The 26,982-nt window shown below is 53.1% G+C and overlaps 1 protein-coding gene and 1 long non-coding RNA gene across 2 annotated transcripts in view; one reads left to right on the top strand and one right to left on the bottom strand.

The window, feature by feature from the left end:
• Positions 1 to 3,883: 3,883 nt before the first annotated feature.
• Positions 3,884 to 11,890, bottom strand: LOC144955494 (uncharacterized). Its single transcript, XR_013641691.1, has 3 exons — positions 11,641 to 11,890; positions 6,129 to 6,176; positions 3,884 to 3,962 (listed from the first exon to the last, which is right to left on the bottom strand). It is a non-coding gene; the product is annotated as an uncharacterized LOC144955494 (long non-coding RNA).
• Positions 11,891 to 21,045: 9,155 nt separating this feature from the next.
• Positions 21,046 to 26,982, top strand: part of MVK (mevalonate kinase) — a gene marked incomplete at its 3' end in the record, with an annotated part of 28,484 nt that continues 22,547 nt past the window's right edge. The window contains exons 1-3 of the mRNA XM_078885696.1: positions 21,046 to 21,090; positions 21,879 to 22,040; positions 24,448 to 24,586. Of these exons, the coding sequence (XP_078741822.1) occupies positions 21,061 to 21,090; positions 21,879 to 22,040; positions 24,448 to 24,586 (331 nt within the window). The remainder of the gene's footprint in view (positions 21,091 to 21,878; positions 22,041 to 24,447; positions 24,587 to 26,982) is intronic.

The following is a 26,982-nucleotide window of genomic DNA, read 5'->3' as shown; positions in this document are numbered from 1 at the left end:
GTGTACAGTATACAGTGTACAGTGTAGTGTACACTACACAGTGTACAGTGTAGTGTACAGTACACAACGTCTCACCTTTGCCCCCCTCCTCCCCCTGCTCCCCCCCCTCCCCCCTCCTCCTCTTTCGTTTCTTTCCCTTCCTCCCGTCTCCACGGCGACCGTCGCCGCCCTCTCCGTTGCCACGGCGACGACGACGACCCCCGTCGCCATGGCGACCGCTCCCATCACTGTCGTCATCGCTGCTGCTGCTGCTGCTGCTCCCTGTGCTGGTGCTGCTCACATCCAAGACCACGTCCTTGTGAGGGTCAGCACGGACAAAGTTGCGGCATTCGTAGGTCAGGTGACCAGCTGGGGGTGGGGGGGGGGTGGGGGGGGGTGGGACAGTCACTCAGTCACTCAGTCACTCACTCACTCAGTCAGTCAGTCACTCAGTCAGTCACTCACTCACCCACTCACTCACTCAGTCACTCAGTCAGTTACTTACTCAGTCATTCACTCAGTTAGTCACTCAGTCACTCGCTCAATCAGTTACTCACTCAGTCACTCAGTCAGTCGCTCACCCACTCACTCACCCACCCACCCACTCACCCACTCACCCACTCAGTCAGTCACTCACTCACTCAGTCAGTCACCCACCCACTCACCCACTCACCCACTCACTCACTCACCCACTCAGTCACTCACTCAGTCAGTCACATCCAGGACCACGTCCTTGTGAGGATCGGCACGGACAAAGTTGCGGCATTCGTAGGTCAGGTGACCAGCTGGGTGGGGGGGGGGGTGGGACACAGGGGGTGGGACACAGGGGGTGGGACAGTCACTCAGTCACTCAGTCACTCACTCACTCAGTCAGTCAGTCACCCACTCACTCACCCACCCACTCACTCACCCACCCACCCACTCACCCACTCAGTCACTCAGTCACTCACCCACCCACCCACTCACTCACTCACTCACCCACTCACCCACTCAGTCACTCAGTCACTCACCCACCCACTCACTCACCCACCCACCCACTCACCCACCCACCCACTCACTCACTCACCCACTCAGTCACTCACTCAGTCAGTCACATCCAAGACCACGTCCTTGTGAGGATCGGCACGGACAAAGTTGCGGCATTCGTAGGTCAGGTGACCAGCTGGGTGGGGGGGGGTGGGGGGGGGTGGGACACAGGGGGTGGGACACAGGGGGTGGGACAGTCACTCAGTCACTCAGTCACTCACTCACTCAGTCAGTCAGTCACTCACCCACTCACCCACTCAGTCACTCAGTCACTCACTCAGTCAGTCACATCCAAGACCACGTCCTTGTGAGGATCGGCACGGACAAAGTTGCGGCATTCGTAGGTCAGGTGACCAGCTGGGGGTGGGGGGGGGTGGGGGGGGGGTGGGACACAGGGGGTGGGACAGTCACTCAGTCACTCAGTCACTCAGTCAGTCAGTCACTCAGTCAGTCACTCACTCACCCACCCACTCACTCACCCACCCACCCACTCACCCACTCAGTCACTCAGTCACTCACCCACCCACCCACTCACTCACTCACCCACTCACCCACTCAGTCACTCAGTCACTCACCCACCCACTCACTCACCCACCCACCCACTCACCCACTCAGTCACTCAGTCACTCACCCACCCACTCACTCACCCACTCACCCACTCACTCACTCAGTCAGTCAGTCAGTCACTCAGTCACTCACCCACTCACTCACTCACCCACTCAGTCACTCACTCAGTCAGTCACATCCAGGACTACGTCCTTGTGAGGGTCGGCAGGGACAAAGTTGCGGCATTCGTAGGTCAGGTGACCAGCTGGGTGGGGGGGGGTGGGGGGGGGTGGGACACAGGGGGTGGGACACAGGGGGTGGGACACAGGGGGTGGGACACAGGGGGTGGGACACAGGGGGTGGGACAGTCACTCACTCAGTCACTCGCTCACTCAGTCACTCGCTCACTCAGTTACTTAGTCATTCACTCAGTTAGTCACTCAGTCACTCGCTCAATCAGTTAGTCACTCAGTCACTCAGTCAGTCGCTCACCCACTCACTCACCCACCCACCCACCCACTCACCCACTCACCCACTCAGTCAGTCACTCACTCACTCAGTCAGTCACCCACCCACTCACCCACTCACCCACTCACCCACTCACCCACTCACCCACTCAGTCACTCACTCAGTCAGTCACATCCAGGACCACGTCCTTGTGAGGATCGGCACGGACAAAGTTGTGGCATTCGTAGGTCAGGTGACCAGCTGGGGGTGGGGGGGGGTGGGACAAGGGGGGTGGGGGGGGGGTGGGACACAGGGGGTGGGACAGTCACTCAGTCACTCAGTCAGTTACTTACTCAGTCATTCACTCAGTTAGTCACTCAGTCACTCGCTCAATCAGTTACTCACTCAGTCACTCAGTCAGTCGCTCACCCACTCACTCACCCACCCACCCACTCACCCACTCACCCACTCAGTCACTCAGTCACTCACTCACTCAGTCACTCACCCACCCACTCACCCACCCACCCACTCACTCACTCACCCACTCACTCACTCACTCAGTCACATCCAGGACCACGTCCTTGTGAGGGTCAGCACGGACAAAGTTGCGGCATTCGTAGGTCAGGTGACCAGCTGGGTGAGGGGGGGTGGGGGGGGGTGGGACACAGGGGGTGGGACACGGGGGGTGGGACACAGGGGGTGGGACACAGGGGGTGGGACAAGGGGGGTGGGACAGTCACTCACTCAGTCACTCAGTCAGTCACTCAGTCAGTCACTCACTCAGTCACCCACTCACGCACTCACCCACTCACTCACTCACCCACTCACTCACTCACTCAGTCACTCAGTCACTCACTCAGTCAGTCGCTCAGTCATTCACTCAGTCACTCAGTCACTCACTCAGACACTCACTCAGTCACTCACTCAGTCAGTCACTCAGTCACTCACTCACCCACCCACCCACTCACCCACTCACCCACTCAGTCACTCAGTCACTCAGTCACTCACCCACCCACTCACTCACCCACTCACTCACTCAGTCAGTCAGTCAGTCACTCACTCACTCACCCACTCAGTCAGTCACTCACTCACTCAGTCAGTCACCCACCCACTCACCCACTCACCCACTCACTCACTCACCCACTCAGTCACTCACTCAGTCAGTCACATCCAGGACTACGTCCTTGTGAGGGTCGGCAGGGACAAAGTTGCGGCATTCGTAGGTCAGGTGACCAGCTGGGTGGGGGGGGGGGTGGGGGGGGGGTGGGACACAGGGGGTGGGACACGGGGGGTGGGACACAGGGGGTGGGACAAGGGGGGTGGGACAGTCACTCACTCAGTCACTCAGTCACTCACTCAGTCACTCAGTCATTCACTCAGTCAGTCGCTCAGTCATTCACTCAGTCACTCACCCACCCACCCACTCACCCACTCAGTCACCCACTCATTCACTCACTCACTCAGTCACTCACTCAGTCACTCAGTCATTCACTCAGTCAGTCGCTCAGTCATTCACTCAGTCACTCACCCACCCACCCACTCACCCACTCAGTCACCCACTCAGTCACTCACTCAGTCACTCAGTCACTCACTCAGTCACTCAGTCATTCACTCAGTCAGTCGCTCAGTCATTCACTCAGTCACTCACCCACCCACCCACTCACCCACTCAGTCACCCACTCATTCACTCACTCACTCACTCAGTCACTCAGTCACTCAGTCATTCACTCAGTCAGTCGCTCAGTCATTCACTCAGTCACTCACCCACCCACCCACTCACCCACTCAGTCACCCACTCAGTCACTCACTCAGTCACTCAGTCACTTACTCAGTCACTCACTCACCCACTCACCCACTCAGTCACTCAGTCACTCAGTCACTCACTCAGTCAGTCACATCCAGGACTACGTCCTTGTGAGGGGCGACACGGACAAAGTTGCGGCATTCGTAGGTCAGGTGACCAGCTGGGTGGGGGGGGGGTGGGACACGGGGGGTTAATGTGGAGACACTCAGTCACTTAGTCAGTCAGTTACTCAGTCAGTCAGTCACTCAGTCACTCACTCAGTCACTCACTCAGTCACCCAGTCACTCACTCAGTCACTCACTCACTCAGTCAGTCACTCACTCACTCAGTCACTCACCCACCCACCCACCAACTCACCCACCCACTCACCCACTCAGTCACTCAGTCACCCACCCACTCACCCACTCACCCACTCACCCACTCACTCAGTCAGTCACTCAGTCACCCACCCACTCACCCACTCACCCACTCACTCAGTCAGTCACTCACTCACTCACTCACCCACTCACTCACTTACTCAGTCACTCACTCACCCACCCACCCACCCACTCAGTTACTCACTCAGTCACTCACTCACTCAGTCACTCACTCACTCAGTCACTCACTCACTCAGTCAGTCACTCACTCACTCAGTCACTCACTCAGTCAGTCCCTCACTCACTCAGTCAGTCACTCACTCAGTCACTCACTCACTCACTCAGTCACCCAGTCACTCAGTCAGTCACTCACTCACTCAGTCAGTCAGTCACTCACTCAGTCAGTCACTCACTCAGTCACTCACTCACTCAGTCACCCAGTCACTCAGTCAGTCACTCACTCACTCAGTCACCCAGTCACTCAGTCAGTCACTCAGTCACTCAGTCAGTCAGTCAGTTACTCACTCAGTAGTAGTGTAGTAGTGTAGTAGTAGTGGTAGTGTAATAGTAGTAGTGTAGTATTTGTAGTGTAGTAGTAGTGCTAGTGGTAGTAGTGTAGTAGTAGTGATAGTGTAGTAGTGTAGTAGTAGTGATGGTAGTGATGGTAGTGTGTGTGATTGTAGTGTAGTAGTAGTGATGGTAGTAGTGTAGTATTAGTGATAGTAGTGTAGTAGTAGTGATGGTAGTGGTGATGGTAGTGATGGTAGTGATGGCAGTGTGTGTGATTGTAGTGGTAGTAGTAGTGATGGTAGTGATGGCAGTGGTGATGGCAGTGGTAGTAGTAGTGATGGTAGTAGTGATGGTAGTGGTGATGGTAGTAGTGATGGTAGTAGTGATGGTAGTAGTGGTAGTAGTGATGGCAGTGATGGTAGTGGTGATGGCAGTGTGTGTGATTGTAGTGTAGTAGTAGTGATGGTAGTGGTGATGGTAGTGATGGTAGTGTAGTAGTAGTGATGGTAGTGGTAGTAGTAGTGATGGTAGTGATGGCAGTGGTGATGGTAGTGTAGTAGTAGTGTAGTAGTAGTGATGGTAGTGTAGTAGTGTAGTAGTGATGGTAGTAGTGATGGTAGTGATGGTAGTGATGGTGGTGATGGTAGTGATGGCAGTGGTGATGGTAGTAGTGATGGTAGTAGTAGTAGTGGTGATGGTAGTGATGGTAGTGTAGTAGTAGTGGTAGTAGTAGTGATGGTAGTGGTGATGGTAGTGATGGTAGTGATGGTAGTAGTGATGGTAGTGGTGATGGTAGTGGTAGTAGTGATGGTAGTAGTGATGGTAGTAGTGTAGTAGTAGTGATGGTAGTGATGGTAGTGATGGTAGTAGTGTAGTAGTAGTGATGGTAGTGATGGTAGTGATGGTAGTAGTGTAGTAGTAGTGATGGTAGTGATGGTAGTAGTGATGGTAGTGTAGTAGTAGTGTAGTAGTAGTGGTAGTAGTAGTGATGGTAGTGGTGATGGTAGTGATGGTAGTAGTGATGGTAGTGGTGATGGTAGTGGTAGTAGTGATGGTAGTAGTGATGGTAGTAGTGTAGTAGTAGTGATGGTAGTGATGGTAGTAGTGATGGTAGTAGTGTAGTAGTAGTGATGGTAGTGATGGTAGTAGTGATGGTAGTAGTGTAGTAGTAGTGTAGTAGTAGTGTAGTAGTAGTGATGGTAGTGGTGATGGTAGTAGTGTAGTAGTAGTGTAGTAGTGGTGATGGCAGTGGTGATGATAGTGGTAGTGTAGTAGTAGTGGTAGTAGTAGTGATGGTAGTGATGGTAGTGGTAGTAGTGGTAGTAGTGATGGTAGTGATGGCAGTGGTGATGGTAGTGATGGCAGTGGTGATGGTAGTGGTGATGGTAGTAGTGATGGTAGTGGTGATGGTGATGGTAGTGATGGTGGTGGTGATGGTAGTTTGTGTGATTGCTACTCACGGTATCCACATTTCTTACACCCGGCACGGACACTCTCTGAGTTGAGGCCTAAACAACAACAACAACAACAACAACAACAACATCAACAACATCAACAACAACATCAACAACATCAACAACAACATCAACAACATCATCAACAACAACATCAACAACAACATCAACAACATCAACAACATCATCAACAACAACATCAACAACAACATCAACATCAACAACATCAACAACAACATCAACAACATCAACAACAACATCAACAACATCAACATCATCAACATCATCAACATCAACAACAACATCAACAACATCAACAACAACATCAACAACATCAACAACATCATCAACAACATCAACAACATCAACAACAACATCAACAACATCAACAACATCAACAACAACATCAACAACATCAACATCATCAACATCATCAACATCAACAACATCAACAACATCATCAACAACAACATCAACAACATCAACAACATCATCAACAACAACATCAACAACAACATCAACATCATCAACAACATCAACAACATCAACAACATCAACAACATCAACATCATCAACATCATCATCAACAACATCAACATCATCAACAACATCAACATCAACAACATCAACAACATCATCAACAACAACATCAACAACATCAACATCATCAACAACAACATCAACAACAACATCAACATCATCAACATCAACAACATCAACAACATCAACAACAACATCAACAACATCAACAACATCAACAACAACAACATCAACAACATCAACAACATCAACAACATCATCAACATCATCAACAACATCATCATCAACAACAACATCATCAACAACAACAACATCAACATCATCAACAACATCATCAACATCATCAACATCATCAACAACATCAACAACAACATCAACAACAACATCAACAACATCAACATCATCAACATCATCAACATCATCAACAACATCATCAACAACATCAACAACAACAACATCAACAACATCACCCATTAACACTGAACCCCATTAACACTGAACCCTGTGGGAGCCTCAGTCTGGCTCTGTGAGCCTCAGTGATTAACACTGAACCCTGTGGGAGCCTTAGTCTGGCTCTGTGAGCCTCAGTGATTAACACTGAACCCTGTGGGATCCTTAGTCTGGCTCTGTGAGCCTCAGCGATTAACACTGAACCCTGTGGGAGCCTCAGTCTGGCTCTGTGAGCCTCAGCGATTAACACTGAACCCTGTGGGAGCCTCAGTCTGGCTCTGTGAGCCTCAGCGATTAACACTGAACCCTGTGGGAGCCTCAGTCTGGCTCTGTGAGCCTCAGAGATTAACACTGAACCCTGTGGGAGCCTCAGTCTGGCTCTGTGAGCCTCAGTGATTAACACTGAACCCTGTGGGAGCCTCAGTCTGGCTCTGTGAGTCTCAGCGATTAACACTGAACCCTGTGGGAGCCTCAGTCTGGCTCTGTGAGCCTCAGTGATTAACACTGAACCCTGTGGGAGCCTTAGTCTGGCTCTGTGAGCCTCAGAGATTAACACTGAACCCTGTGGGAGCCTCAGTCTGGCTCTGTGAGCCTCAGAGATTAACACTGAACCCTGTGGGAGCCTCAGTCTGGCTCTGTGAGCCTCAGTGATTAACACTGAACCCTGTGGGAGCCTCAGTCTGGCTCTGTGAGTCTCAGTGATTAACACTGAACCCTGTGGGAGCCTCAGTCTGGCTCTGTGAGCCTCAGAGATTAACACTGAACCCTGTGGGAGCCTCAGTCTGGCTCTGTGAGCCTCAGTGATTAACACTGAACCCTGTGGGAGCCTCAGTCTGGCTCTGTGAGCCTCAGAGATTAACACTGAACCCTGTGGGAGCCTCAGTCTGGCTCTGTGAGCCTCAGTGATTAACACTGAACCCTGTGGGAGCCTCAGTCTGGCTCTGTGAGTCTCAGTGATTAACACTGAACCCTGTGGGAGCCTTAGTCTGGCTCTGTGAGCCTCAGTGATTAACACTGAACCCTGTGGGAGCCTCAGTCTGGCTGTGAGTCTCAGTGATTAACACTGAACCCTGTGGGAGCCTCAGTCTGGCTCTGTGAGCCTCAGTGATTAACACTGAACCCTGTGGGAGCCTCAGTCTGGCTCTGTGAGTCTCAGTAATTAACACTGAACCCTGTGGGAGCCTCAGTCTGGCTCTGTGAGCCTCAGCGATTAACACTGAACCCTGTGGGAGCCTTAGTCTGGCTCTGTGAGCCTCAGTGATTAACACTGAACCCTGTGGGAGCCTTAGTCTGGCTCTGTGAGCCTCAGTGATTAACACTGAACCCTGTGGGAGCCTTAGTCTGGCTCTGTGAGCCTCAGTGATTAACACTGAACCCTGTGGGAGCCTTAGTCTGGCTCTGTGAGCCTCAGTGATTAACACTGAACCCTGTGGGAGCCTTAGTCTGGCTCTGTGAGCCTCAGAGATTAACACTGAACCCTGTGGGAGCCTCAGTCTGGCTCTGTGAGCCTCAGAGATTAACACTGAACCCTGTGGGAGCCTCAGTCTGGCTCTGTGAGCCTCAGTGATTAACACTGAACCCTATGGGAGCCTCAGTCTGGCTCTGTGAGCCTCAGTGATTAACACTGAACCCTGTGGGAGCCTCAGTCTGGCTCTGTGAGCCTCAGTGATTAACACTGAACCCTGTGGGAGCCTCAGTCTGGCTCTGTGAGCCTCAATGATTAACACTGAACCCTGTGGGAGCCTTAGTCTGGCTCTGTGAGCCTCAGTGATTAACTCTGAACCCTGTGGGAGCCTCAGTCTGGCTCTGTGAGCCTCAGTGATTAACACTGAACCCTGTGGGAGCCTCAGTCTGGCTCTGTGAGCCTCAGTGATTAACACTGAACCCTGTGGGAGCCTCAGTCTGGCTCTGTGAGTCTCAGTAATTAACACTGAACCCTGTGGGAGCCTCAGTCTGGCTCTGTGAGCCTCAGAGATTAACACTGAACCCTGTGGGAGCCTCAGTCTGGCTCTGTGAGCCTCAGAGATTAACACTGAACCCTGTGGGAGCCTCAGTCTGGCTCTGTGAGCCTCAGAGATTAACACTGAACCCTGTGGGAGCCTTAGTCTGGCTCTGTGAGCCTCAGTGATTAACACTGAACCCTGTGGGAGCCTCAGTCTGGCTCTGTGAGCCTCAGAGATTAACACTGAACCCTGTGGGAGCCTCAGTCTGGCTCTGTGAGCCTCAGTGATTAACACTGAACCCTGTGGGAGCCTTAGTCTGGCTCTGTGAGCCTCAGAGATTAACACTGAACCCTGTGGGAGCCTCAGTCTGGCTCTGTGAGCCTCAGAGATTAACACTGAACCCTGTGGGAGCCTTAGTCTGGCTCTGTGAGCCTCAGTGATTAACACTGAACCCCGTGGGAGCCTCAGTCTGGCTCTGTGAGCCTCAGAGATTAACACTGAACCCTGTGGGAGCCTTAGTCTGGCTCTGTGAGCCTCAGTGATTAACTCTGAACCCTGTGGGAGCCTCAGTCTGGCTCTGTGAGCCTCAGAGATTAACACTGAACCCTGTGGGAGCCTCAGTCTGGCTCTGTGAGTCTCAGTGATTAACACTGAACCCTGTGGGAGCCTCAGTCTGGCTCTGTGAGCCTCAGAGATTAACACTGAACCCTGTGGGAGCCTTAGTCTGGCTCTGTGAGCCTCAGAGATTAACACTGAACCCTGTGGGAGCCTCAGTCTGGCTCTGTGAGCCTCAGAGATTAACACTGAACCCTGTGGGAGCCTTAGTCTGGCTCTGTGAGCCTCAGTGATTAACACTGAACCCTGTGGGAGCCTCAGTCTGGCTCTGTGAGCCTCAGAGATTAACACTGAACCCTGTGGGAGCCTCAGTCTGGCTCTGTGAGTCTCAGCGATTAACACTGAACCCTGTGGGAGCCTTAGTCTGGCTCTGTGAGCCTCAGTGATTAACACTGAACCCTGTGGGAGCCTCAGTCTGGCTCTGTGAGCCTCAGTGATTAACACTGAACCCTGTGGGAGCCTCAGTCTGGCTCTGTGAGCCTCAGTGATTAACACTGAACCCTGTGGGAGCCTCAGTCTGGCTCTGTGAGCCTCAGTGATTAACACTGAACCCTGTGGGAGCCTCAGTCTGGCTCTGTGAGCCTCAGAGATTAACACTGAACCCTGTGGGAGCCTCAGTCTGGCTCTGTGAGCCTCAGTGATTAACACTGAACCCTGTGGGAGCCTCAGTCTGGCTCTGTGAGCCTCAGAGATTAACACTGAACCCTGTGGGAGCCTCAGTCTGGCACTGTGAGCCTCAGAGATTAACACTGAACCCTGTGGGAGCCTCAGTCTGGCTCTGTGAGTCTCAGTGATTAACACTGAACCCTGTGGGAGCCTCAGTCTGGCTCTGTGAGCCTCAGTGATTAACACTGAACCCTGTGGGAGCCTCAGTCTGGCTCTGTGAGCCTCAGTGATTAACACTGAACCCTGTGGGAGCCTCAGTCTGGCTCAGTGAGCCTCAGTGATTAACACTGAACCCTGTGGGAGCCTCAGTCTGGCTCTGTGAGCCTCAGTGATTAACACTGAACCCTGTGGGAGCCTCAGTCTGGCTCTGTGAGTCTCAGTGATTAACACTGAACCCTGTGGGAGCCTCAGTCTGGCTCTGTGAGTCTCAGCGATTAACACTGAACCCTGTGGGAGCCTTAGTCTGGCTCTGTGAGTCTCAGCGATTAACACTGAACCCTGTGGGAGCCTCAGTCTGGCTCTGTGAGCCTCAGAGATTAACACTGAACCCTGTGGGAGCCTCAGTCTGGCTCTGTGAGCCTCAGTGATTAACACTGAACCCTGTGGGAGCCTCAGTCTGGCTCTGTGAGCCTCAGTGATTAACACTGAACCCTGTGGGAGCCTCAGTCTGGCTCTGTGAGCCTCAGTGATTAACACTGAACCCTGTGGGAGCCTCAGTCTGGCTCAGTGAGCCTCAGTGATTAACACTGAACCCTGTGGGAGCCTCAGTCTGGCTCTGTGAGCCTCAGCGATTAACACTGAACCCTGTGGGAGCCTCAGTCTGGCTCTGTGAGCCTCAGAGATTAACACTGAACCCTGTGGGAGCCTCAGTCTGGCTCTGTGAGCCTCAGTGATTAACACTGAACCCTGTGGGAGCCTCAGTCTGGCTCTGTGAGCCTCAGTGATTAACACTGAACCATGTGGGAGCCTCAGTCTGGCTCTGTGAGCCTCAGTGATTAACACTGAACCCTGTGGGAGCCTCAGTCTGGCTCTGTGAGCCTCAGTGATTAACACTGAACCCTGTGGGAGCCTCAGTCTGGCTCTGTGAGTCTCAGCGATTAACACTGAACCCTGTGGGAGCCTCAGTCTGGCTCTGTGAGCCTCAGCGATTAACACTGAACCCTGTGGGAGCCTCAGTCTGGCTCTGTGAGTCTCAGCGATTAACACTGAACCCTGTGGGAGCCTCACTAACAGCGGACCCCACTAATTAATAGGGGATCTCATTAATTGACAGTTGATCCCACTAATTAATAGGGGCGCGTTACCTTCCATGCCGAGTCGATGGCGGAAGTCGGTTTCCTCGGTCGCGCGCACGCGAACAACTTCCGGGTCACCAAATTAACATATTTTTTTTCATGTTTTTATTAACTTTTAATTTTAACAAAGATTTAAATTAATCGAGCTTCGTCGCTTTATATCGTGACTCTGATTTGAACGCTTTCGCTATTAAATTCGTTTTATTTTTTTAAACCAAAAAAGTGTTTAGAAATGTTTTTTTTTATTTAAATAGGAACTACTTCCGGTATGTCAAGGGTCGCGCGCGCGCGCAGCGAGTTCACGATTCGATGGTGACGTCACATCCGATTTTAAAACTTTAATTTTTTTTTAATTTTAGAAGCGAATTTTGTAGCGAGATTTTATCGCGGTCTCGTCTGAGTGTTCGGCTATGCGGCTCAGATTTGCAGACTTTTATAATTTTGTGTTTGTACCATAGACCATTCAAAACTACCCATAGACTCAACACTGCCACCCATAGACTCAACACTGCCCCATAGACTCAACACTGCCCCATAGACTCAACACTGCCACCCATAGACTCAACACTGCCACCCATAGACTCAACACTGCCACCCATAGACTCAACACTGCCACCCATAGACTCAACACTGCCACCCATAGACTCAACACTGCCACCCATAGACTCAACACTGCCACCCATAGACTCAACACTGCCACCCATAGACTCAACACTGCCACCCATAGACTCAACACTGCCACCCATAGACTCAACACTGCACCATAGACTCAACACTGCCACCCATAGACTCAACACTGCACCATAGACTCAACACTGCACCATAGACTCAACACTGCCCCATAGACTCAACACTGCCACCCATAGACTCAACACTGCCCATAGACTCAACACTGCCACCCATAGACTCAACACTGCCCCATAGACTCAACACTGCCACCCATAGACTCAACACTGCACCATAGACTCAACACTGCCACCCATAGACTCAACACTGCCCATAGACTCAACACTGCCCATAGACTCAACACTGCCCCATAGACTCAACACTGCCCCATAGACTCAATACTGCCCCATAGACTCAACACTGCCCCATAGACTCAACATTGCCCCATAGACTCAACATTGCCCCATAGACTCAACACTGCCCCATAGACTTAACACTGCCCATAGACTCAACACTGCCCCATAGACTCAACACTGCCCCATAGATTCAATACTGCCCCATAGACTCAACACTGCCCCATAGACTCAACATTGCCCCATAGACTCAACACTGCCCCATAGACTCAACACTGCCCCATAGACTCAACACTGCCCCATAGACTCAACACTGCCCCATAGACTCAACACTGCCCCATAGACTCAACACTGCCCCATAGACTCAACACTGCCCCATAGACTCAACACTGCCCCATAGACTCAACACTGCCCCATAGACTCAACACTGCCCCATAGACTTAACACTGCCCATAGACTCAACACTGCCCCATAGACTCAAAACTACCCATAGACTCAACACTGCCCCATAGACTCAACACTGCCCCATAGACTCAACACTGCCCATAGACTCAACCCTGCCCCATAGACTCAACACTGCCCATAGACTCAACACTGCCCCATAGACTCAACACTGCCCCATAGACTCAACACTGCCCCATAGACTCAACACTGCCCCATAGACTCAACACTGCACCATAGACTCAACACTGCCACCCATAGACTCAACACTGCACCATAGACTCAACACTGCACCATAGACTCAACACTGCACCATAGACTCAACACTGCACCATAGACTCAACACTGCCCCATAGACTCAACACTGCCCATAGACTCAACACTGCCCCATAGACTCAACACTGCACCATAGACTCAACACTGCACCATAGACTCAACACTGCCACCCATAGACTCAACACTGCACCATAGACTCAACACTGCACCATAGACTCAACACTGCCCATAGACTCAACACTGCACCATAGACTCAACACTGCCACCCGTAGACTCAACACTGCCACCCATAGACTCAACACTGCCACCCATAGACTCAACACTGCACCATAGACTCAACACTGCCACCCATAGACTCAACACTGCCCATAGACTCAACACTGCCACCCATAGACTCAACACTGCCCATAGACTCAACACTGCCCCATAGACTCAACACTGCCCCATAGACTCAACACTGCCCCATAGACTCAACACTGCCACCCATAGACTCAACACTGCCCCATAGACTCAACACTGCCCCATAGACTCAACACTGCCCCATAGACTCAGCACTGCACCATAGACTCAACACTGCCCCATAGACTCAACACTGCCCCATAGACTCAGCACTGCCCCATAGACTCAACACTGCCCCATAGACTCAGCACTGCCCCATAGACTCAGCACTGCCCCATAGACTCAGCACTGACCCATAGACTCAGCACTGCCCCATAGACTCAACACTGCCCCATAGACTCAACACTGCCCCATAGACTCAACACTGCCCATAGACTCAACACTGCCCCATAGACTCAACACTGCCCATAGACTCAACACTGCCCCATAGACTCAACACTGCCACCCATAGCCTCAACACTGCCCCATAGACTCAACACTGCCACCCATAGACTCAACACTGCCCCATAGACTCAACACTGCCCCATAGACTCAACACTGCCCCATAGACTCAACACTGCCCCATAGACTCAACACTGCCCCATAGACTCAACACTGCCCCATAGACTCAACACTGCCCCATAGACTCAACACTGCTCCATAGACTCAACACTGCCCCATAGACTCAACACTGCCCCATAGACTCAACACTGCCCCATAGACTCAACACTGCCCCATAGACTTAACACTGCCCATAGACTCAACACTGCCCCATAGACTCAAAACTACCCATAGACTCAACACTGCCCCATAGACTCAACACTGCCCCATAGACTCAACACTGCCCATAGACTCAACACTGCCCCATAGACTCAGCACTGCACCATAGACTCAACACTGCCCCATAGACTCAACACTGCCCCATAGACTCAGCACTGCCCCATAGACTCAACACTGCCCCATAGACTCAGCACTGCCCCATAGACTCAGCACTGCCCCATAGACTCAGCACTGCCCCATAGACTCAGCACTGCCCCATAGACTCAACACTGCCCTATAGACTCAACACTGCCCCATAGACTCAACACTGCCCATATACTCAACACTGCCCCATAGACTCAACACTGCCCATAGACTCAACACTGCCCCATAGACTCAACACTGCCACCCATAGCCTCAACACTGCCCCATAGACTCAACACTGCCACCCATAGCCTCAACACTGCCCCATAGACTCAACACTGCCCCATAGACTCAACACTGCCACCCATAGACTCAACATTGCCCCATAGACTCAACACTGCCCCATAGACTCAACATTGCCCCATAGACTCAACACTGCCCCATAGACTCAACACTGCCCCATAGACTCAACATTGCCCCATAGACTCAACACTGCCCCATAGACTCAACACTGCCCCATAGACTCAACATTGCCCCATAGACTCAACACTGCCCCATAGACTCAACACTGCCCCATAGACTCAACACTGCCCCATAGACTCAACACTGCCCCATAGACTCAACACTGCCCCATAGACTCAACACTGCCCCATAGACTCAACACTGCCCCATAGACTCAACACTGCCCCATAGACTCAACACTGCCCCATAGACTCAACACTGCCCCATAGACTCAACATAGCCCCAAAGCCCCTCCCCCCTCCACCCCCAAGCCCCTCCCCCCTCACCCCCCACCACAGTGAAATCCCCGCTCACTGATTGGTCGCCGGACAGCTCACGCGCCCGGGCGTTCGATCGCGTTTTGATTGGTCGAGACGGTGGTGGGCGGGGTTAGTGTGGCGAGAGGGGGTGTGGCTCGATCACGTGACCCCCCCACCCACCCGCGTTGAGCCAATCAGCGCACGGGCTGGCTCTACAATCACCCCCACCCGCACGTTACGTCATCCACCGGCTCGGCCAATCGGTACTCGAGCTTGAAGATGCGAGGGGGGGGGGATGGTGTGGGAGGGGGTGTGGCTTGGTCTAGCGTTGAGCCAATCAGCGCGCGAGTTGTTCCGTTACCCGGAGGCTCGGCCAATCAGACTCGAGCTTGAAAAAAACTGGGGGGGAGGGGGTGTGGGGGCAGGGAAAGCCGCGCGCTGATTGGCTGAACGCGCGTCAGGAGACACGCCCCTCCCCACCGCCTCCCTCCTCCAATCAACAGCGGAGGGGGGAGGACGGGGGGAGAGTGGGTGGGGGCTACGGTGAAAGTGGGCGGAGCTACATGAGGAGTGGGCGGAGCTACATGAGGAGTAGGTGGGGGCTACATGGGGAGTGGTTGGAGGCTACGGTGAAAGTGGGCGGAGCTACATGAGGAGTGGGCGGGGTTACACGGGGAGTGGGTGGGGGCTACGGTGAAAGTGGGCGGAGCTACATGAGGAGTGGGCGGGGCTACACGGGGAGTGGGTGGGGGCTACGGTGAAAGTGGGCGGAGCTACATGAGGAGTGGGTGGGGGCTACATGGGGAGAGGGGGGAGGGGCTGTAGGGAGAGGGGGGGGGGCAGCTCGTCACGTGACCGGCTTCCAGTCCACACTGAGATCAGAGCGAGCGGAGTGGTGAGTGAGTGGTGAGTGTGGTGAGTGGTGAGTGTGGTGAGTGGTGAGTGTGTGGTGAGTAGGTGGTGAGTGAGTGGTGAGTAGGTGGTGAGTGTGTGGTGAGTGGTGAGTGTGGTGAGTGGTGAGTGTGTGGTGAGTAGGTGGTGAGTGAGTGGTGAGTAGGTGGTGAGTGAGTGGTGAGTAGGTGGTGAGTGAGTGGTGAGTAGGTGGTGAGTGAGTGGTGAGTAGGTGAGTGTGTGGTGAGTGGTGAGTGTGGTGAGTGAGTGGTGAGTAGGTGGTGAGTGAGTGGTGAGTAGGTGGTGAGTGAGTGGTGAGTGAGTGGTGAGTGTGTGGTGAGTGTGTGGTGAGTGAGTGGTGAGTGTGGTGAGTGTGTGGTGAGTGGTGAGTGTGGTGAGTGAGTGGTGAGTAGGTGGTGAGTGAGTGGTGAGTAGGTGGTGAGTGAGTGGTGAGTAGGTGGTGAGTGAGTGGTGAGTAGGTGGTGAGTGAGTGGTGAGTGTGGTGAGTGGTGAGTGTGGTGAGTGTGGTGAGTGTGGTGAGTAGGTGGTGAGTGAGTGGTGAGTGTGGTGAGTGGTGAGTGTGGTGAGTGGTGAGTGTGGTGAGTAGGTGGTGAGTAAGTGGTGAGTGTGGTGAGTGAGTGGTGAGTGGTGAGTGTGGTGAGTGGTGAGTGTGTGGTGAGTAGGTGGTGAGTGAGTGGTGAGTAGGTGGTGAGTGAGTGGTGAGTGAGTGGTGAGTGAGTGGTGAGTAGGTGGTGAGTAGGTGGTGAGTGAGTGGTGAGTGTGGTCAGTGGTGAGTGAGTGGTGAGTGTGGTGAGTGAGTGGTGAGTGTGGTGAGTGGTGAGTGTGGTGAGTGGTGAGTGTGTGGTGAGTGTGGTGAGTGAGTGGTGAATGTGGTGAGTGAGTGGTGAGTGTGGTGAGTGGTGAGTGTGTGGTGAGTGAGTGGTGAGTGAGTGGTGAGTAGGTGAGTGTGTGGTGAGTGAGTGGTGAGTGTGTGGTGAGTGGTGAGTAGGTGAGTGTGTGGTGAGTGAGTGGTGAGTGTGGTGTGTGTGTGGTGAGTGTGGTGAGTAGGTGGTGAGTAGGTGGTGAGTGAGTGGGTGAGTGAGTGAGTGGGTGAGTGGTGAGTGGGTGAGTGAGTGGGTGAGTGAGTGAGTGAGTGGGTGGGTGAGTGGGTGAGTGAGTGGGTGAGTGAGTGGGTGGGTGAGTGGGTGAGTGGGTGGGTGAGTGGGTGAGTGAGTGAGTGGGTGGGTGAGTGGGTGATTGGGTGAGTGAGTGGGTGGGTGAGTGGGTGAGTGAGTGGGTGGGTGAGTGGGTGAGTGGGTGAGTGAGTGGGTGAGTGGGTGAGTGGGTGAGTGAGTGGGTGGGTGGGTGGGTGAGTGGGTGAGTGGGTGGGTGAGTGAGTGAGTGGGTGGGTGAGTGGGTGAGTGGGTGAGTGAGTGGGTGGGTGAGTGGGTGAGTGGGTGGGTGAGTGAGTGGGTGGGTGAGTGGGTGGGTGGGTGGATGAGTGAGTGAGTGAGTGGGTGAGTGAGTGGGTGGGTGAGTGGGTGAGTGAGTGAGTGAGTGGGTGGGTGAGTGGGTGAGTGAGTGAGTGGGTGAGTGGGTGAGTGAGTGGGTGGGTGAGTGAGTGAGTGAGTGGGTGAGTGGTGAGTGGGTGAGTGAGTGGGTGAGTGAGTGAGTGGGTGGGTGAGTGGGTGAGTGGGTGAGTGAGTGAGTGAGTGGGTGAGTGGGTGAGTGAGTGGGTGGGTGAGTGGGTGAGTGGGTGGGTGTGTGGGTGAGTGAGTGAGTGGGTGGGTGAGTGGGTGAGTGGGTGAGTGAGTGGGTGAGTGGGTGAGTGAGTGGGTGGGTGAGTGGGTGAGTGGGTGAGTGAGTGGGTGAGTGGGTGAGTGAGTGGGTGAGTGAGTGAGTGGGTGAGTGAGTGAGTGGGTGGATGAGTGGGTGGGTGAGTGAGTGAGTGGGTGAGTGAGTGGGTGGGTGAGTGGGTGAGTGGGTGGGTGTGTGGGTGAGTGAGTGAGTGGGTGGGTGAGTGGGTGAGTGGGTGAGTGAGTGGGTGAGTGGGTGAGTGAGTGAGTGAGTGGGTGGGTGAGTGAGTGAGTGAGTGGGTGAGTGAGTGAGTGAGTGGGTGGTTGAGTGGGTGGGTGAGTGAGTGAGTGGGTGGGTGAGTGGGTGAGTGAGTGAGTGGGTGGATGAGTGGGTGGGTGAGTGGGTGAGTGAGTGGGTGGGTGAGTGGGTGGGTGGATGAGTGAGTGAGTGGGTGAGTGAGTGGGTGGGTGAGTGGGTGAGTGGGTGAGTGAGTGGGTGGGTGAGTGGGTGGGTGGATGAGTGAGTGAGTGGGTGAGTGAGTGGGTGGGTGAGTGGGTGGGTGAGTGAGTGAGTGAGTGGGTGGGTGAGTGGGTGAGTGAGTGAGTGGGTGGATGAGTGAGTGAGTGGGTGAGTGAGTGGGTGGGTGAGTGGGTGAGTGGGTGAGTGAGTGGGTGGGTGAGTGGGTGAGTGAGTGAGTGGGTGGGTGAGTGGGTGAGTGGGTGAGTGAGTGGGTGGGTGAGTGGGTGGGTGGATGAGTGAGTGAGTGGGTGAGTGAGTGGGTGGGTGAGTGGGTGAGTGGGTGAGTGAGTGGGTGGTTGAGTGGGTGGGTGAGTGAGTGAGTGGGTGGGTGAGTGGGTGAGTGAGTGAGTGGGTGGATGAGTGGGTGGGTGAGTGGGTGAGTGAGTGGGTGGTTGAGTGGGTGGATGAGTGAGTGAGTGGGTGGGTGAGTGGGTGAGTGAGTGAGTGGGTGAGTGAGTGGGTGGTTGAGTGGGTGGATGAGTGAGTGAGTGGGTGGGTGAGTGGGTGAGTGAGTGAGTGGGTGGATGAGTGGGTGGGTGAGTGGGTGAGTGAGTGGGTGGGTGAGTGGGTGGGTGGATGAGTGAGTGAGTGGGTGAGTGAGTGGGTGGGTGAGTGGGTGGATGAGTGGGTGGGTGAGTGGGTGAGTGAGTGGGTGGGTGAGTGGGTGAGTGGGTGAGTGAGTGGGTGGGTGAGTGGGTGAGTGGGTGAGTGAGTGGGTGGGTGAGTGGGTGGGTGAGTGAGTGGGTGGGTGAGTGGGTGAGTGTCTGTGTGCTGGTCCTCACATCACTTGATAATGATGATGTTGGTAGTGATGGTGATGGTGGTGGTCGTGATGCTGTTTGATGGTGGTGATGATGGTGATGATGACAGTGGTGATGGTAATGATGATAGTGATGATGATGGTATAATGATGATAGCGATGATGGTGATGGTGATGGTAATGATTATGGTATAATGATGATGATAGTGATGATGATAGTGATAATGATAGTGATGATGATGGTGATGGTGGTGGTGATGGTGGTGGTGATGGTGGTGATGGTGGTGGTGATGGTGGTGGTGGTGGCGGTGGTGATGGTGGTGATGGTGGTGGTGGTGGTGATGGTGGTGGTGGTGGTGATGGTGGTGGTGGTGGTGATGGTGGTGGTGGTGGCGGTGATGGTGGTGGTGGTGGTGATGGTGGTGGTGGTGGTGGTGATGGTGGTGATGGTGGTGGTGGTGATGGTGGTGATGGTGGTGGTGGTGATGGTGGTGGTGGTGGTGATGGTGGTGGTGGTGGTGATGGTGGTGATGGTGGTGGTGATGGTGATGGTGGTGGTGGTGGTGATGGTGGTGGTGGCGGTGGTGATGGTGGTGATGGTGGTGGTGGTGATGGTGGTGGTGGTGGTGATGGTGGTGGTGGTGGTGATGGTGGTGGTGGTGGCGGTGATGGTGGTGGTGGTGGTGATGGTGGTGGTGGTGGTGGTGATGGTGGTGATGGTGGTGGTGGTGATGGTGGTGATGGTGGTGGTGGTGATGGTGGTGGTGGTGGTGATGGTGGTGGTGGTGGTGATGGTGGTGATGGTGATGGTGGTGGTGGTGGTGATGGTGGTGGTGATGGTGGTGGTGGTGGTGATGGTGGTGATGGTGATGGTGGTGGTGGTGGTGATGGTGGTGGTGGTGGTGATGGTGGTGGTGGTGATGGTGGTGGTGGTGGTGATGGTGGTGGTGGTGGTGATGGTGGTGGTGGTGGCGGTGATGGTGGTGATGGTGGTGGTGGTGGTGGTGGTGGTGGTGGCGGTGGTGATGGTGGTGGTGGTGGCGGTGGTGATGGTGGTGATGGTGGTGGTGGTGATGGTGGTGGTGGTGGTGATGGTGGTGGTGGTGGTGGTGGTGGTGGTGGCGGTGATGGTGGTGGTGATGGTGGTGGTGGTGATGGTGGTGATGGTGGTGGTGATGGTGGTGGTGGTGATGGTGGCGGTGGTGATGGTGGTGATGGTGGTGGTGGTGATGGTGGTGATGGTGGTGGTGGTGATGGTGGTGGTGGTGGTGATGGTGGTGGTGGTGGTGGTGATGGTGGTGGTGGTGGTGGCGGTGGTGGTGGTGGTGATGGTGGCGGTGGTGGTGGCGGTGGTGGTGGTGGTGGTGGTGGTTATGATGATGATGGTGGTGATGGTGGTGATGGTGATGGTGGTGGTGATGATGATGGTGATGATAGTGGTGATGATGATGATGGTGATGATGGTGATGATGATGATGGTGATGATAGTGATGATGATAGTGATGAAGATGGTGATGGTGGTGATGATGGTGATGATGATAGTGATGATGATGATGGTAATGATGATGGTAATGATGATAGCGATGATGATGATAGTGATAATGATGGTGATGATGATGATGATGGCAATATCTCTCTCTGTCTACGTTTGTGCAGGTCATGGCTGCGTCAATCGATTGCGCTGATGATCGTGGTGATGGTGGCGGTGATGATGGTGATGGTGGTGATGGTGGCGGTGATGGTGATGGTCGTGTTGATGGTGGTGATGTTGGTGATGATGGTGATGATAGTGATGATGATGATAGTGACGATGATGATAGTGATGATGATGATAGTGATGATGATGATAGTGATGATGATGATAGTGATGATGATGGTGATGATGATGGTGATAGTGATGATGATGATGGTGATGATGGCAATGTTTCTCTCTCTACGTTTGTGTAGACAATGGCTGAAGCAAGCGTTTGCGGTGATGGTCGTGGTGATGATGGTGATGGTGGCGGTGATGGTCGTGGTGATGGTGGCGGTGATGTTGACGATGATGATGATGGTGGTGAGGGTGATGATGGTGATGGTGGTGATGGTGATGATGGTGATGATGGTGATGGTGATGATGACACGGGTGTTGATGATGGTATAATGATAGTAATGATAGTGATGATGATAGTGATGATGATGATATTGATGGTGACAATGATTCTCTCTCTACGTTTGTGTAGACAATGGCTGAAGCAAGCGTTTGCGGTGATGGTCGTGGTGATGGTGGCGGTGATGGTCGTGGTGATGTTGATGATGGTGATGGTGATGATGGTGATGATGGTGATGGTGATGATGACACGGGTGTTGATGATGGTATAATGGTGATGATGATAGCGATGATGATGATGGTAATGATGATGGTAATGATGATGGTAATGATGATGGTAATGATGATGGTAATGATGATGATAGTGATGGTGATAATGATGATGATGGCAATATCTCTATCTGTCTACGTAGGCTATGGCTGCGTCAATCGATTGCGCTGATGGTCGTGGTGATGGTGGCGGTGATGGTCGTGGTGATGTTGACGATGGTGGTGATGGTGACGATGGTGACGTGTTGATATCCGCTCCGGGGAAGGTCATCCTTCACGGAGAACACTCGGTGGTGTACGGCAAGGTAAGATTATCGTCAATGCCGGCACAAACACAAACCTCCGATACGTCCACACTTGCAGGGACATCTCCACGAACCAGTGGCATCTACATCTACAGAACCAGTGGCATCTGCAGAACGTGAAGAACCAGTGGAATCTACATCTACAGAACCAGTGGCATCTATAGAACGTGAAGAACCAGTGGTATCAACATCTACAGAACCAGTAGCATCTATAGAACGTGAAGAACCAGTGGCATCAACATCTACAGAACCAGTGGCATCTATAGAACGTGAAGAACCAGTGGCATCTACATCTACAGAACCAGTGGCATCTATAGAACGTGAAGAACCAGTGGCATCAACATCTACAGAACGTGAAGAACCAGTGGCATCCACATCTATAGAACGTGAAGAACCAGTGGCATCTACATCTATAGAACGTGAAGAACCAGTGGCATCTACATCTATAGAACGTGAAGAACCAGTGGCATCTACATCTGCAGAACGTGAAGAACCAGTGGCATCTACATCTACAGAACGTGAAGAACCAGTGGCATCTACATCTACAGAACGCGAAGAACCAGTGGCATCTACATCTATAGAACGTGAAGAACCAGCGGCATCTACATCTGCAGAACGTGAAGAACCAGTGGCATCTACATCTGCAGAACGTGAAGAACCAGTGGCATCTACATCTACAGAACGCGAAGAACCAGTGGCATCTACATCTGCAGAACGCGAAGAACCAGTGGCATCTACATCTACAGATCGCGAAGAACCAGTGGCATCTACATCTATAGAACGTGAAGAACCAGTGGCATCTACATCTATAGAACGTGAAGAACCAGTGGCATCTACATCTATAGAACGTGAAGAACCAGTGGCATCTACATCTGCAGAACGTGAAGAACCAGTGGCATCTACATCTGCAGAACGTGAAGAACCAGTGGCATCTACATCTGCAGAACGTGAAGAACCAGTGGCATCTACATCTACAGAACGTGAAGAACCAGTGGCATCTACATCTGCAGACATGAAGAACCAGTGGCATCTACATCTGCAGAACGTGAAGAACTAGTGGCATCTGCAGAACGTGAAGAACCAGTGGCATCTACATCTGCTGAACGTGAAGAACCAGTGGCATCTACATCTACAGAACGTGAAGAACCAGTGGCATCTACATCTGCAGAACGTGAAGAACCAGTGGCATCTACATCTGCAGAACGCGAAGAACCAGTGGCATCTACATCTGCAGAACGCGAAGAACCAGTGGCATCTACATCTACAGAACGCGAAGAACCAGTGGCATCTACATCTACAGAACGTGAAGAACCAGTGGCATCTACATCTACAGAACGCGAAGAACCAGTGGCATCTACATCTACAGAACGCGAAGAACCAGTGGCATCTACATCTGCAGAACGTGAAGAACCAGTGGCATCTACATCTGCAGAACGTGAAGAACCAGTGGCATCTACATCTGCAGAACGTGAAGAACCAGTGGCATCTGCAGAATGTGAAGAACCAGTGGCATCTACATCTGCAGAACGTGAAGAACCAGTGGCATCTACATCTGCAGAACGTGAAGAACCAGTGGCATCTACATCTGCAGAACGTGAAGAACCAGTGGCATCTACATCTGCAGAATGTGAAGAACCAGTGGCATCTACATCTGCAGAACGTGAAGAACCAGTGGCATCTACATCTGCAGAACGTGAAGAACCAGTGGCATCTACATCTGCAGAACGTAAAGAACCAGTGGCATCTACATCTGCAGAACGCGAAGAACCAGTGGCATCTACATCTGCAGAATGTGAAGAACCAGTGGCATCTACATCTGCAGAACGTGAAGAACCAGTGGCATCTACATCTGCAGAACGTGAAGAACCAGTGGCATCTACAGAACGTGAAGAACCAGTGGCATCTACATCTACAGAACGTGAAGAACCAGTGGCATCTACATCTGCAGAACGTGAAGAACCAGTGGCATCTACAGAACGTGAAGAACCAGTGGCATCTACATCTACAGAACGCGAAGAACCAGTGGCATCTACAGAACGTGAAGAACCAGTGGCATCTACAGAACGTGAAGATCCAGTGGCATCTACATCTACAGAACGCGAAGAACCAGTGGTATCTATAGAATGTGTAGTGGATGGTGTAGTGTATAGTGTAGTGTATAGTGTAGTGTATAGTAGTGTATAGTGTAGTGTATAGTGTAGTAGTGTATAGTAGTGTATAGTGTAGTGTATAGTAGTAGTGTGTAGTGTATAGTGTATATAGTGTAGTGTATAGTGTAGTGTATAGTGTAGTGTATAGTGTAGTGTATAGTGTAGTGTATAGTGTAGTGTATAGTAGTGTATAGTAGTGTACAGTGTAGTGTATAGTATATAGTAGTGTGTCTGTGTGTCTCTGTGTGTGTCTGCAGGTGGGTGTTGTGTGCAGTGTGGCTCTACGGACCTTCGTGCGTGCCAGGCTGGGTGCACCGGGGGACCGGGTGGAGCTCATGCTTCCAGACCTGGGCTGCAATGCATCCTGGGACGTCTCCAGCCTGCCACGCGGCCATTGTGAGCCCACTCCCACTGTACACACTGTACACACCGCACTGTACGCACTGTACTGCACACACTATACAAGGCGCCACACGCCAAAAAACCCCCGCACTGTACGCGACGCACAGCACTGTACGGATACAGTGTGCGCACTGTGCACACTGTACGAACCGCAGAAATACAGTGTACACACTGTACAAATCGCACAAATACAGTGCACACACTGTACGAGCCGTGCAAATACAGTGCATACACTGTACAAACCGTACAAATGCAGTGTGCATAGCACGTACACTGTACAAACTGTGCAAATACAGTGCGCATAGCGCACATCAATACTGTACACACTGCGCACAGACACTGTACACACACAAAGCTCCCCCAGGTAGCCTCTAGCAGGGGCTGAAGGGGCAAGTGGTGTGAGTGGTAGTACACACGGAGACACTCACCCACTCACTCATCTACTCACCAACTCACCCACTCACCCACTCACTCACTCACCCACTCACCCACTCACTCACCCACCCACCCACTCACTCACTCACCCACTCACCCACCCACTCACCCACTCACCCACCCACTCACCCACCCCCCCACTCACCCACCCACCCACCCACTCACTCACCTACTCACTCACCTACTCACTCACTCACCTACTCACTCACCCACTCACTCATCTACTCACCAACTCACCCACCCACTCACCCACTCACTCATCTACTCACCAACTCACTCACCCACTCACCCACTCACCCACTCACCCACCCACTCACTCATCTACTCACCAACTCACCCACCCACTCACCCACTCACGCACTCACCCACTCACCCACTCACGTACTCACCTACTCACTCACCCATTCATTCACCCACTCACTCACCTACTGACTCATCTACTCACTCACTCACCACTCACTCACTCACTCACCTACTCACTCACCTACTCACTCACTCACTCACTCACTCACCTACTCACTCACCTACTCACTCACTCACCCACTCACCCACCCACTCACTCATCTACTCACCAACTCACCCACCCACTCACCCACTCACGCACTCACCCACTTACCCACTCACGTACTCACCTACTCACTCACCCATTCATTCACCCACTCACTCACCTACTCACTCACCTACTCACTCACTCACCTACTCACTCACTCACCACTCACTCACCCACTCACTCACTCACCCACCCACTCACCCACTCACCTACCCACTCACCCACTCACCCACCCACTCACTCACCCACTCACCCACCCACTCACCTACCCACTCACCCACCCACTCACTCACTCACCCACTCACCCACCCACTCACCTACCCACCCACTCACTCACCCACCCACTCACCCACACACCTACCCACTCACCCACCCACTCACTCACCCACTCACCCACCCACTCACCTACCCACCCACTCACTCACTCACCCACCCACCCACACACCTACCCACTCACCCACCCACTCACTCATTCACCCACTCACCCACCCACTCACCCACTCACTCACCCATTCACCTACCCACTCACCCACCCACTCACCCACTCACTCACCCACTCACCCACCCACTCACCCACCCACTCACTCACCTACTCACTCACCTACTCAGTCATCTACTCACCAACTCACCCACCCACTCACCCACTCACCCACTCACGTACTCACCTACTCACCCACCCATTCACTCACCCACTCACTCACCTACTGACTCATCTACTCACTCACTCACCACTCACTCACTCACTCACCCACCCACTCACTCACTCACCCACTCACTCACTCACTCACCCACCCACTCACCCACTCACCCACCCACTCACCCACCCACCCACCCACTCACCTACCCACCCGCTCACCCACCCACTCACTCACTCACTCACCCACCCACTCACCCACCCACCCACTCACTCACTCACTCACCTATTCAGTCATCTACTCACCAACTCACCCACCCACTCACCCACTCACGTACTCACCTACTCACCCACCCATTCACTCACCCACTCACTCACCTACTGACTCATCTACTCACTCACTCACCACTCACTCACTCACCCACCCACTCACTCACCCACTCACTCACCCACCCACTCACCCACCCACTCACCCACCCACCCACCCACCCACCCACCCACCCACTCACCTACCCACCCACTCACCCACCCACTCACCCACTCACTCACCCACCCCACTCACCCACCCACCCACTCACCCACCCACTCACTCACTCACCCACCCACTCACCCACTCACCCACCCACTCACCCACCCACTCACTCACCCACTCACTCACCCACCCACTCACCCACCCACTCACCCACCCACTCACTCACTCACCCACCCACTCACCCACTCACCCACCCACCCACCCACCCACTCACCTACCCACCCACTCACCCACCCACT

Source organism: Lampetra fluviatilis, unplaced genomic scaffold, assembly GCF_964198595.1.
Source record: "Lampetra fluviatilis unplaced genomic scaffold, kcLamFluv1.1 SCAFFOLD_614, whole genome shotgun sequence".
Classification (NCBI taxonomy): Eukaryota; Metazoa; Chordata; class Hyperoartia; order Petromyzontiformes; family Petromyzontidae; genus Lampetra; species Lampetra fluviatilis.
The sequence above is the reverse complement of the archived record's forward strand: the minus strand, read 5'-3'. Positions and strand labels throughout refer to the sequence as shown.